General features: G+C 39.1%; 1 protein-coding gene across 1 annotated transcript in view; it reads right to left on the bottom strand.

Moving 5' to 3' along the window:
- Positions 1-1,949: 1,949 nt before the first annotated feature.
- PPAT (phosphoribosyl pyrophosphate amidotransferase) overlaps positions 1,950-13,977 on the bottom strand; it is a 43,286-nt gene continuing 31,258 nt past the window's right edge. Inside the window, exons 2-11 of the mRNA XM_063157223.1 lie at positions 12,085-12,151; positions 11,026-11,232; positions 10,337-10,449; positions 10,067-10,212; positions 8,742-8,814; positions 7,285-7,436; positions 5,936-6,063; positions 5,482-5,703; positions 4,622-4,742; positions 1,950-3,383 (exon numbers count right to left, since the gene is read on the bottom strand). Of these exons, the coding sequence (XP_063013293.1) occupies positions 3,217-3,383; positions 4,622-4,742; positions 5,482-5,703; positions 5,936-6,063; positions 7,285-7,436; positions 8,742-8,814; positions 10,067-10,212; positions 10,337-10,449; positions 11,026-11,232; positions 12,085-12,151 (1,396 nt within the window). The 3' untranslated portion in view covers positions 1,950-3,216. The remainder of the gene's footprint in view (positions 3,384-4,621; positions 4,743-5,481; positions 5,704-5,935; positions 6,064-7,284; positions 7,437-8,741; positions 8,815-10,066; positions 10,213-10,336; positions 10,450-11,025; positions 11,233-12,084; positions 12,152-13,977) is intronic.

Raw genomic sequence — 13,977 nt, 5'->3', positions numbered from 1 at the left:
CCATGCGTCATTGCTTCTTGAGGGAAGGAGGGAGAGAGAGGCACAGCGAGGGCTCCAAAGCCTTCCCCGCTGTCTCCAGCAGACATGGAAAAAGTGCTGAAAACAAATGCAGATGGCTCAGGCGAAGGGCAGGGTTCCCTTCTTATGCTCACAGTTTACTCGTCTCGGTCCCCGTGTGTCCTCCCCCTCTGGCCCGGGAGGTGGTACGGGCCTTCCTGCCGGTGGGACGGCCGTGGGCGGGCGGGCGGCGATGTAACGTCCGGGCTGCGGGGCGGGCGCTCTGGTGTTCCCGGTGCTGGGAGCGGGAAGGCAGCGTTCCGCTCCAGGAGCAGTCCCTGCAGCCAGTCCATGCCCGGCTCCCGGGCGGCGAACGGGGAGCGGGGAGCGGCCGGGGCTGGGCTTCCCCCGGATGCGATTCAGGGCGGCCAGCGGGGAGTGAGGGTGAGGGCAGCGGGAGGGTGAGGGCAGCGGGAGCCGTGCTGGGGGAAGGGGCACCGGAACTGCCCTGGGGGCCGCGTGCTGATTTAATGACACAAAGTCATAGAACCATGGAATATTAATGATTGGAAGGGTCCTTAAAAATCCTCCACTGCCAGCACCCAGCTGCGAGCAGGGACACCTTTCACTGGACCAGGCTGCTCAATGGTCCATCCAGCCTGGCTTTGAGCACTTCCCGGGATGGGGCACACGCCTTCCTTGGGCAGCCTGTGCCAGTGCCTCTCCACCCTCACAGGAAATGATTTGCTTTGCCTCCGAGGCGCATTCAAGGTGTCATTAAAACCTCTACGCGTGGTGCCTCACGGAGGGAACGAGAAGACCACAGCCATTTTTAATGTTTGCATGGGAGAAGTTAGACATCAGCTTTCTACTGTTTGTCACGTTCTCTGAGTGATAGTTTGGCGCAGTTGCACATTGGTAATAGAGCAGGAATGGTTTCACAGTAAAATATTAATGGAAATAGCGACACCTAAAGCCAGAGTTTTCTTCAGCACACTCACTGGTGTGTGTGTTGGCTGTGTGTGATTGTGTCTAGTACCTGAAGCATAAATCCAGCTGTCAGAATAGAATGACATTTAAAAGTATCTCCTCTTTAACTTAAGATTTTGAAAAATACATAATAAAGATTCAGCATTGCAGTGCATCCAAAAATTACAGTGTTCACAGCAGCAGACAGAATTTCCTTTCCATAATGTGGAGGGGGAAAAAGGCAAGAGGACTAATTTTTTTTAAAATTAGAATTATGCGACCCAATGCTCAAATCACATTAATTAGTGATAAAACAATTATTAGGAGACCTCAAAAATAGCATTTTGTTCAAAGCACATTAAAGAGAATTTGCACAAGTTTCATTTCCAGTCCTGTGGACTATTTCATACAGATAGGCTTCTTACACTGTGCATCTAAATGTTTATCTCACATATAAAGGGCTCTTTTTTGTATTTGTATTTGATGTATTTGTAATCTAAGACTTCAGCTTAGCCCTTCTAAAAATTATTTTCTTTTGATGGTGGGAAATAAGAACAGTTCACAACAGTTTTCCTGGTTTTTTCGTACTCTTTCCTGGTTAACCTGGAGGAGGGGATGGTCAGTGTGCAGGCCTGTTCTGGTTTTGTCCAATTTACTGTCCAGATGGACTGTTAAGGTTCTTTTAACAAACCAAACTTGCTAATTAGAAGAGATCCACATACATCCCCCAATATGCAGGTCTGGGTGCTGATGAAGCCCCATGCTCATCACATCTAGGTGCTCCCACAGGTTTGGCTGCAAGTAGGTTCTGAAGTCCTGACTTCATTACAGCATGTGTATTTACATGCTTTTTCAAAGTAGGACTTTTGTGTTGTGATTGTCAATGAGGCACAATTGCTACAAATCCCACATAAAACTCCCTTTTGAATTTAATCAGCAATCTTGTAATTCTCAACAATATAGAAAATAATGGGAAAGGAAGAAGCTGTTAAACTTTTCTATTTATTTTTTTTAACAGTGCCACAAACAATTATAAGGCCAAAATACACAATATTAAATAGAAAATCTAAAATTAAGTCGCTGGTATTTGGTGAGAAAGACTGAGGTATACAAACTATTTTAAAAATTGTGCGGAAGTTTGCAATAGTTATGAAAAGGTGCTTTTCCATTTTCAGCTAGTGGTTCATTGTCCAAGTGATCTTCCTGTATACCAGTAACTGTAATTGAGACCAGCTGAACACATTGTCTTTAACAGCTAATGGTTCTTTAACAGCTAATGGTTCTTCAGAACACTTGAATTTTTTTAAACATTACATTTATTCTAACAGCAGTGATGTACTAAAATAAGACTATAACCAGAACAATTCATGATCCTTATTTGATATATCATTTTTACTGTTAGGTATGGAAAGTTTGTGGTTTTTTAGTTTACTTTGGATGTTGACAAATGAAAAGTACACTTCAGAAATTGTCAGACTTATGCCAGAGAAAACAAGGCGTAAAACAGAAAAAAGAATGGCAGTGCCAAGTATTTTTTAGTTTTTCCACACTATATTGGCAATTGATAGAAGCACACAAAGAGAATGTAATTACATGACTTTAAAACAGAATTTTAAAGTTACAAAACTAGAGATCTTTTTGGCTGAGCATTTCCCTGAGTCTTCATTTTTAAAAATCATGTCAGACATCATATGCATAGGATCTGTTACAAAGGCCTCAATTAAAAAAGGCTGTATGCAGAAGTTCGAGACTTCTATTCTTAAAAAGCCAAAGCAACAACTGCTGAGAAAGCAACTTCAGTCTTCAGAATCTGGTATTTGTCGTAATGAGAAAAGCAAATTTCAGATACTTTTGCACTAAGACTTTGATAATTTCAAGTTACATCATCACACAATTTGTGCTTTGTGAACAAGTCTAATGGGGGAGCTTTTAGGGCAAGACCAAAACAACAAACTTTGGGACTTCTACATAATTTAAAATCCTTTGGTTTTTATAGCATTTTGTGAGAAAATAGAAGGCGCAACTGTGCATCAAAACTATATGATTTTATATTTTAATCTACTTACATTGTTTTCATCAGCACATTGGACTTTCTGTAAGTCTTTACTTAGACGTGTTTTAGTAACAGTAATTAGGTAACTGTCATAAGGCTTCTGTTTGACCTAAATGCAAGAAGGTTATGTAGCAAGAAGGCATCATGGAAAAAGGTACATTCAACAAGGTATGAACTGATGTCCATCCCCTAAAAGTTCACCATTCTAGCTCAACAGGATATTCTCCAGTGAGACACGCTGTGCAATGACCAAGCTTTCCAAAGGACTTGTCGGCTTTGGGGTTGTTGTCTCGCCTTGCTTTGATGCTTTCTTGCACAGATGATACCAGCCCCTCCACAGAAAGATAGACAACACTGTCTGCTCCTAGAGGAAATAAAGGATCAGGAGTTAAAGCTGCAATATTGTATCAAATGCAATGCTCTTTGGAAATGCAGTCACATTATCATATAGTTTATGAAAGAGAGTGACTGAAAAAATTTAAGATTGTAGTATGTCTTGCCCTTCTCAAATGCTTTGTGCAGGGAGCAGACTCACTGAAATATAGCCAGAAGGTTGTGTTGGGAACAAATATGTGACACATAAGTGCAAACACAGAACCAAAGTCCAGAGTGTATACTAAGACTCCCTGAACTCCTTGCAGTCTCCCAGAGTTGACCTTAGTTCAGGTCTGGAAGTAGATGTGTGTGGCTAGTGCTTCCCAAATCTGAGCACCAAGGACTACCAAGCCTCTCTGGGACCTGGAGGAGGGGAAGACCATCATGTTGAAAAAAATCATGCAATTCAGGCAAATTTTCTAGCAGTAGGAATGTTTGATAGCCTTTTCATATTATTAGTTTTCTATGTTTTGCACTCATGTGGTGAATACTACTTAAAAATTAGATCCTACAAACTTTAAATATTTCCCTACACCTTCACAATAATTTGGGGGAAAGGATTCCATCATGGTATTAGAAATGAAAGTAAGTATTTAACACAGGAGATTGGAGTTTACAGTGGAACATAAACTGTCAACCTATCTTTTGTTCTGCTGCAAACACGACTCAAAATTTCAGGTTTTTAACATTCTTAGGTTGGTTTCAAACGTCATTTCTTTCAAAGTGAAATACATAATGCAGTTAAAATTATTTACATAAATGTCAATTTGTAGAAAATTCAGTGGGTGTTTACAAATTCGAAATGTATTTTCATGAATATCTCATGCAAGTGAAACTACATCTGCTTTTCATTATAGGACAGATTTTCACTGCTTATTTTGTTCCTGGTATTTTGACTGCAGTAGCTTCTTTTTGTCAAGTGTCTCCGAAGGAGCTTTAAGTATTGGGAAGCTTTGTTGTCATACTTTATTTGCAACTTACGCTGATGTAATTACTCTAATACTTTCTATTGTTTTGACAAATACAGCTCCCTAACTATGTTAAAAAAAAGTATGTACCTGAATTGATCCACAGACTACTCACAATGCAGAAACCCAGCTTACCAACCTTACAGTTCTTTAGTTAGTTTGCCTGGTGCCTCGGTATGTTCTGCTTTACTTTGAAATACATTATAAAATACAGTTGACAACTCTTACAAGAGGAAAAAAAAAAGAAAGTAGCATTTACCTATATAGTTTGCAAGATCACGAAATTCAGGTCTGTTGGCAATGAGTTCTTCTTTAGTTGGAATGTTTATTCCCATGTAACAAGGAAATCTTATAGGAGGTGAAGCTACACGGATGTGCACCTGAATAAAAACAGTTTCAAAACAGGCTGATATAAGTTGATGGTCAGCAGATAATAGCTACGTCTCAATTCTACACAGTGATAATGAACAGAACACAGCACTGCACAGAAATCATTGAAGGGTTAAAAGTAAGATAATGTGATAAAGTTTTTATCAGATGCCAACATAGCAGGAGAAGGTAACACAGTTTTAGAACTTTTTTTTACAGTATTTCCTAATGTTCCTAGAAGGTTCCATCCTGATTTTACTTCTCATGATGTAAATTCTTGATAAACAAATTTCAGCTTACAAAATCAAACATTATACAGGACATTTTTGCTCCAGTGACTGACTTGCACATTATTTTGCTTAAAAAAAATCTTTATCAATTAAAAAAATGGTGCTCTGGTGACTTAAGATATATTTACAGCAGTATATGATTGTACTCTTAGCACTTCCACAAGTCACACATCAGGAATACTTGGTTTTCTGATCTTAACTGATTTGTATTCCATTCTTTTTTTATTTGCCAGAGAGTGCTTTGTAAGTGAAGACCTGTTCCTGTCACCCCAATCACCCAAAAGTCACACTCATACAAAAGAACCTTCTTGACCCATCTAGACACTAGCCATTGTTTTTTCCCACATCTGCCCTTTTAAATAAAGCAACAATGCACAGTAAAATGAAGTAAAGCCCCTGTGCTTTAACCTCCCATCAACTTCCATTTACATCTGTATTTTACTGACTTAAATTTCCTTACCTCTTTGGCTCCTGATTCTCTCAGTAGTTTTATTATGGGTGAAATGGTATTGCCTCTCACAATTGAATCATCAATGATAACAACTCGTTTGCCTTTAAAATTATCAGACAGAACACCAAACTTCTTTGCAACACCAAGCTGCCGTAACCTCATATTTGGCTGGATAAACGTTCTCCCTACATATCGATTTTTACAGAGCACCTCAACGTATGGTAGTCCACACTGCAAACAGGAGACAGTTAAACAGAATTAATACAGAAGGACCTGTTGTCTCAGTTACTGTTTGTTAAATGTAGAGGAGTAATGACAGAAAAAACAAGGCAGGGGACTCAACAGGAGTAGCCTACGTACTGAAGATATAGAGCTTTTTCAACAGCCTACATCATTGTAGTCCATTACTAAAAGAGATGTGTATAAAAATGCTTGGGGGAAAAAAGAACAAGATAACATTTACCTTTTGAGCATAACCAAGAGCTGCTGGGGTTGCAGACTCTGGAACAGTGCTGACCAGGTCTGCTTCCACAGGTGCTTCAATAGCAAGCTGCTGCCCACATCTTTTGCGGACTGAATATACCATCTGACCTACGAATAGAAAGAAGTGTTTTTCTTGGTATGCATGCTTCACACTTCCTCTCAGTCTTCTGTATGAATTTTTGTGTCAAGTTGCAGGCATAGAAGTCAGTCAGAAAAGTTCCAGAACTAATAACCACTTCTATAAAGTAATTTTTTATTTCCTGACATAATGTCACATTCTAACATTCACATTCGTATCACTACAGGGAGAACTAAAATCCAGTTTGCCCTAACTGACTAACTAACTAAGGGTCCTGTGGATGTTACAAAATCTGTCTGCAGGAGGAAAGAAATAGAAATTATGCCTTCCTGTTCATAACATTCATATTCTATTTTTAGACAGCTTTTTCCAACAGACAAAATTTATGCAATCCTTCTGTCTGCTTCTGTCCGCTTACTGACTTTGAATCAGATGGCAAAATTCACCCTGAATTTAGTAAGGGAATAAGGGGACTCAAAAGCTTTTAAGGTCCTACAAAACTTGCAACGTGGGAAAGAACTGGAAGTATTGTGATGAGATGAGGCATAGCAAAAGCTACAGCAGCAGTACCAAGGAATGTGAGAAGTAATGACACAGAAGGGTAAGGTGACTGCGAAAGAAAAGCAATTGGGGGTGAAACTGGCTTTATGAGGGTGAGGAATTGTACTGGATCAATGGATAGCATGTCCCTAGAAAGCAATGAAGAGGTTGTTTGCCAGGTATGGGAATCCTGGCTAGTATTTTGAGAGCTTCTATTGAAATAATAATAAAAGCATTACACTGGCAATGCCAAATACTTAGATAATGCATAGATTTACAAGTTAAATTACAAGCATCGTCCTGAAATGACACTTATTGCAAAGAAAAATATCAAAATAAAGGTATTTTCTAAATCCCATTTCACCAGTCTATTTTTTAAAATGTTTCCCATGAACCAATAAAGTCCTTTTCTTCAGTCTCTCACTTTTAAAAGATCTTTCATCTACCTTAATCATGTTCATGGCCCTTTTCATCCCTTCCAGAGGAGTATGCAGGCAGCCTATCTGAGGCTGTATCCACATCCAGAAACAGGAGGGTGATGTTCCATGCTCCTCCTGATGAGTTTTATCTCAAAACCTTTGTCAGCCCATTCTGTCCCAGCTGTGCTCTGTAAGCTCCAGTGGTACTCCACTATGAACACAGAGTCCCTGTGCTCCAGGATAACATCTTACACTATTTAGGGAAGAGCTCTGTATGTAACATTTTTGTACCTTCAAAAATACTGTCTGGTCTTGCAAAATAAACGTATTCAAAGATGCAGAATGCTGAAGGGTCTCCTTCAGGCCTTCGTACAACATCCAGTGTCTGGACATCATGTCTGGATATTTTCACAATCTCCCCAGGAAGGACCTCCCGATAGTACCTTCAAAAAGAAATACAGAGACGTTACAAATGTCCTCAAGCTGGATGGTAATTCTGAAGTACAAACAAGAGTCAACTGACAAGTGAAAATGTTTTTGAACATCCTAACATGACAACTTACTTCTATCTTAGGATTTGACCTGAAGCATTTTAAGACCAACATGATAAGACAACTGACCCTTACTAAAACTAAAGTCTGAATAAATATCCAAAAACAATAGACTAAGTAAAAATACTAAACTTGGTACCAGAGAATTATGGTACTTGTCCTATGTGTGAGACGTACTGTACAGGCTTAATTGAGATTGAATATATTTTAATAACATAGTCCTGTATCAATACTAGAGAACTTTTCTAGGAAGGTAATAAACCTTACAGTGCAATATAAGAAATATAACCAAGAAGAGAGGTGGTACCCAAAATAATCCTGCCTCACAAGCCAAATCTAGAGAAATATCTGTCTAGAGATGACAAATAGCTACCCCCAAATGACATAAAGCTGACTAGAAATGTACCTTCTATTTCTCAAATCTGCAGAAGTATGGAATAGTAAGGTTTAAGTATATTATGTTAAAGTGTTTAACCTTATTAAATATTTTTCTATATTCTTTACTGAGTCCCCAGGTGGCTAATTCTAACATCTAAACCTATCCCAAAATATTGAAATATTCTGGACATACAAATGTGAAGTAAGCAAATTTGTGTTTATTCACTGGTCAGATACAAGCAGTAGCAAGCAGCACTAGCTACTGAAGAAGTTTAGACAAAATTGCTTTATTGAAAACACACAGGATTCAGCTGATTGTCCTACACAGTGATCTTTTCTTAACAGAAATTTCAAAGAAGTTTCAGAAAACAGTTAATTTTTTTCTAACAAGGAGGCCAGCTTACCAAACAGCATATGCTGTTATATGAAATAACTCAGGTTATTTCAGCCTGTGAACTACCAGTGTAACTTTTCTGTAGGTGAAGAATTATTTTGTAATGCAACTATGCTGCTGAAAATTAGGGCAAAATGAACAAATTATATGGGTAACCAGGTATAATGCAACAAGTAAGAGGCATTTGCTTTGTGATAGTAGTTGTCTTTACTGTTAATTTCTGCACACACAATTCTTTTTTTACAATCATCTGTTTGAGAAAATAAACTGGCAAAAACCAGGTCTAGCAAAAAACATCCCCCACAGCAAACTAAACCTTGGTGTCTTCATGTTGTTATAATTATGATATTTGGCAACTTGGGATTTAATGTTTAATCACTGTCTAAGGAAGAGTTTTCAGAAAAAGTAAGAATTAGGCCACTTACTCTGCACCAATAGACAAAAAGCTGCAGGATTCAGAAGAAACAACCCATCCTTCTGTTTCAGTGTTATCTTTTCCTGAAGTAAAAGATTTCAGTTAGAGTCCCCAATTTTTGTTACCATGGCCCCCCAATCACATTTTTGCTGCAGTATCTGGTTTGCTATGGTTTCCAAGTGTGCAATTAAAGACTATTGTAATTTCTAACTAAAATAGCATTGCACTGTTTCCACCTTTCCATTATTTAAAAAAATCCCAAACACATCCACAAAATAAACATCATAAACCTGTTCTAGGCAGAAGTGGAGTAACAGCATCATATTCACAGCTCATGAAGAGAAACAGTTCAGGTAACTACCTTTGTTATCCCTGCACTATTTCAAACTTTTCAAATCCTAGTTCAGTGACTTTAGATAGACATAATTACTTTTGTTAACACAAGAAAATCCTTACTTTCCCTAGGCTGAATAGGTTGATAAATGCTTTTGATTACAGAGGATGCTGGATTGAATTCCAATGAGTTTTGAGAGTCACAACTATAGGAAAGATATAATTGTGTCACATAGGGTAGGAATGTCTATATGCTTTCAAAAATCTGGGTAATTTTTCTTGTGGTTAAAATTACTCAGTTTTCTGAAGATATGGAAGAATTCACTGCTTTGCCTTTGAATTATTTTAGTTTGCAACAAGTGAAGATATTTTGTTGATATAAGTGACAAGTGAAGATATTTTGTTGATATAAGTCACAAGGGGAGAAAATTGTTGATTTGCAGACAGAACAGGAACACAAGGAATTTTTCCCATAAACTGCTTGTGTAATGGTCCAGTCACTACATGTGACAGGGCTGCTTGGAATTCAGAGGTACATTGCAAGTAATCCAGCACTTTTTGCCCACCTTACTATAGGAGAAAAAAGGAAGAAACCAGACTTATTTCTAGACCTTGTCTTGAGCAACTGGTTTTAAGTGGCCTGGCTTGAGAAGGGATTTGGACTAACAACCTTCAGAGCTCCCTTCCAACCTCAACCCCTCTGTAATTCTGTTCATCACTGCTTTCTTCTTTAAGCAATGAGAATTATTTAAATTGTATTACAGTTGGGATGCTTAACTGTGGCTATCATTAGGCTATCATTATTCCCTGGTATCTGAGACTGGAATTTTGCACACTTCCTATAGATGAATTTTTCCTTGCCAACTTTTTTTTATTTTTCAAAACTCATTTTTGCATCACATATTTCTACTTACACCTCAGTAAGTGTAGTTTTAATTACCTATAACAGTGATTTCAAGCATACACTATGCATATGGAGAGAGAGAGAGAGAGAGAGTTTACCTTTCCCATTCATGTCCCCTACTGGAATAAGGCGACCAATGCAGAGCGGGCGATTCCCATACGGATCACGTACTGCATAGATTATGTCTTTGTGCATAATTAGCAATGAATACGAAGTTGGAGTTTCCTTCATTAGGTTTTTTATTCTGGAATGAGACATAGGTGAACATGACTGTGTGCCACACGAACAGCTGTGAGCACTTACAGCTGCACATCATGCTGAGTGCAATGGCTGGGGCTGAGTGTGAAGCCCAGGCTCCTCACCCTCACCTTGCCACCCAGTCGGCCGTGTCGTCGTTCTCCAGGGGAGGTGTGAAAGCCAGCAGCTGGGTGATCAGCTCGCTGTCAGAACTGGTCGACAGTCCCACACCGTGCCGCATAAGCTTTTAAGACACAAGCCAAAAGTGTTACCAGCATTAAAAAACAATCTCACATCATAGCACTCAGGTTTGAACCCAACAACACCTTGGTGCAAAGAACAAACGTTTCACAGTGCTTCAGGTGATCACAGCATAATAATGCCAAATTTCTTCCAATAAACCAACTATATTAAATGAGGTCAGACAATCTTTTGTGCTAGCACTACATTTTTCCTTCTTCATCTCATTCCTTTGCTCCACATGCAATCAAAATAATGCCACCAATATTCAGGGCATAAATTCATGTTTGGGTGATTTAATTAGCTTTGTGCATGCTCTGGGAAGAGAGTTAAAATAGAGAGGAGAAAATATGAAATTGCCTATAACAGATCCAGAAGGAGATATCAAGGCAGAATCCCCTGCACAGATTTTTTTTTTCCCCAAAATGATTTATTTTGATTAGTGAGCTCTTTTATAACCCCAAAAAAACAAACAAAAAAAAAAGTTTGGTATTAAGGAAAACTCACAGCAACCGTATTGCTCATTTCTGCCTCACACTCAGAGAGAAACAATGCCTGAGCCCCCAAAGGAGGTACTAACCTTCCTTCTGAGCTGTGCAGCATTTGTTAGCTCCCCATTGTGTGCCACAGCAATCTTCCCATGAAGAGTCTCTACAACAAAAGGCTGGCAGTTCTGAAGCTCAGAAATTCCTGAGGTGGAGTACCTCGTGTGCCCAATACCAAGGTTAGAAGGGTACAGCTTCTTCAGGCTGTCTGCACTGAAGACGTGGTTTATAAGGCCCATTCCCTTTGGAGAAAAAAAGAAAAAACTGTTCTGTTGGTTTTATTTTCCTGGTGACTTTGTAAGTTCTTCTTCTGCTTAAAGCTGATATAGTAGTATTAATGGAACTTTAAGAAAAAGGCAAATAACCTGAAAGATATGGGAAAGAAAGAAGCTGAGTAGGTCACAGTGCTATGTCACTTCCTTTTGTCCTGTTTTTAAATAAAGCAAACTACATTTTTGTGCTGAGGATTTTCATGGAACAATCTATTCCCTGACTAAAAATAGATACTTTTAAGGCTGTGCTCATTATGTGTCTTGTAACATCCTCCGTGATTGTCTCAGCTCGAGAAAGTCCGTGTGACCTCCTCAGGCCTCCATTCTGTCTTAGATTCTGTTTATTGCTACCTATGTAGTAGGTACTAAAATTCTGTTTATTGCTACCTATGTAGTGGCAACCTAAAGTAGTTGCCACTTCCTTTAGTCTCACTAGTGTAAGATTTACTCATCCATCTCCTTGTGCAGTCTGTAACAGTATTTTTTTTCTTTTTAAGATCAAGAAGAGCATCAATGCTCTTCCAAATCTGCAGAGTTAACAGAGTGCAGAGTGACTTTGGTAAAAAGTTTTTGAGACATCATTGGCATGCTCTGGGTAACTTCTGTGTGTCTGTCACTGTATGCACAGAAACACCTATCAGGACAACATTGGCAAGTTTGTTTTAAGGATACATTCAAGACAGGTAACAAAACCAGATACTCTGACAAAATCAAAACAGCCCATCAAGCATGTTACTTTTTCCTCTAACTACACTGTTTCTTACCAGAAACTAACTTACATGCATCTCAGTTAAGAATACAAAACATTTATTTGCATTTTACCTTGTGCACTTTGAATGCCTGGGATGACTCGCCATCACTTGTCACAATTCCAGCGCTCTCCTGGCCCCTATGGACAAAATAAAATTCACATAAAGCACTGACGTGATTATGAAACACGTTACCATGCAATGGATAGATTTTTTCAATGGCATTTTAATTTGTTGTTTGTTGTTTTATTTTACAGACTTATAATTGCTGTGTTAATTGCAGGTTTCTTGCTATGCTTTATTTCAAGACAGTCACATAAGGTTTGTGCCTAAGTCCACTAAATTCAGTGGGAATCTTCCCACCAATAAGTACTGGCTCAGGCTCTTAGTGGACTTCAATTTCAGTACAGGCATAAAGTAAAAACAGATGTTTAATTGGAAAAGCCATTTTCAGAGGCATAATGGTCTAGGCAATAGTACTAGGTCCTATAATGCTATTCTATTTCTGCTTTAGATTGTCAGATGTTATTAAAAACTGATGGTGTTGCTTAGGGGAATGGATTGTCTTTTCCACTGATCACCTGTGCAGAAGCTTTTGCATTTTTGCACTTAGGCAGACAAGCTGGCATCTACACCTCTAAAAGCAACACAGACCCTCCGATGAAAGCATCTGAGTGCATAAACCTAATGTTGGGCATCTCAGCTTCTGAACTCAGGCAAAACAAGTCTGATGTTCAAGTGTCACTGCAAATGGAAATACTTCTCTTAAGTACATCAGCCTCGGGCTGGCAGTTGTGCTTTGTTGAGCAGAAGAGCTGATTCAGCTGAAATACATGTGTTTTCCCTGTCCTGCTGCCTGTCTTCCCCAGACCTTCCCCCTGCTGGGTCCCCTGATGCTGCCCTGCCCAAGGCAGGCAGAACACTGTACACTGTACACTTGCCCACAGTTGGTAATCCAGTCCTTATCCATTGAAAAGGTCTACTTTGCAGACTGCATTTTTTTTTCTTTTGTGAATAAGAGTGCAGGCTGCTCCATCTCCCTTTAAAAGACTTTCTGAAATAAGGCAGTGTTGCCTACAACAAAACTGCTGCTATGTGCCTGCCTGTGCCTGTAATACTCATCAGGACTTTGGTGGATGGGTGAGCTCCTGCCCACTCTCATATATAATAATGTCTGAACAGGAGAGATATTTTTCTTAAAAAGGGAAAGACAATTAATGTCCTATTTGTGCACTGGACTTAACTCAGTTGAAGTCAATGGAATTAGTTATTACAAGCAACAATAGAATTGGGCACAAAAATCAATAGAATGTATGATAATCTCCAACTGATATGCTCATTATCAATTTTCTCCAGTTCATAAAGTCCCTTCATTTGTTACTAATCCCAGTTGGATGTAAAGCAAAAATTTTGAAGAATGCTTGCTTACAGAAAGCAAAACAAACCAAACTTCCCACTCATCTGAACAAATTTACCCTGTTAGTGACACAGTTCTCTAAGAAAATAATCAGAGATGAGGATGTTCTTAAAGCCATTTACTTTAACTCAGGAAGATGTTCTATCTATAAACACGAAGACTGTTAGTAAGATTTAAGGGTTGATGCACTGCATTCAGCAACTTATAATTGCAATGTTAATATTACAGGAAGTTTCCATTTTAATACTGTCATGGTCTCTTTAAATAGTAACTAAATCACTAGGAAGAGAGAAGCAGAGACCCCAAGGAAGGCCCTGGCCAAGGCGTTGGATTACATCTTTCACTTAGAACTGACAAAAGGCATGGGATCTCAGTGTCACTACCACAATGCCTGCACCACTTTACCAGCTGAGCCAGACTTGAAGTACGCGAGCTGTTATTAAAACATCACCGATATGCAAAACGTGTCTCTACTGCCCGCATTCAGAGGCAAACAGCGCACAGAGATGTGAAGATGTGGGGCAGGACGATCCCGAATGCGACCCCTGT

The sequence above is a fragment of the Melospiza melodia genome, chromosome 5 (assembly GCF_035770615.1).
Source record: "Melospiza melodia melodia isolate bMelMel2 chromosome 5, bMelMel2.pri, whole genome shotgun sequence".
NCBI lineage: Eukaryota > Metazoa > Chordata > Aves > Passeriformes > Passerellidae > Melospiza > Melospiza melodia.
Note: the sequence above shows the minus strand (reverse complement) of the source record. Positions and strands in the feature narration are given on the sequence as shown.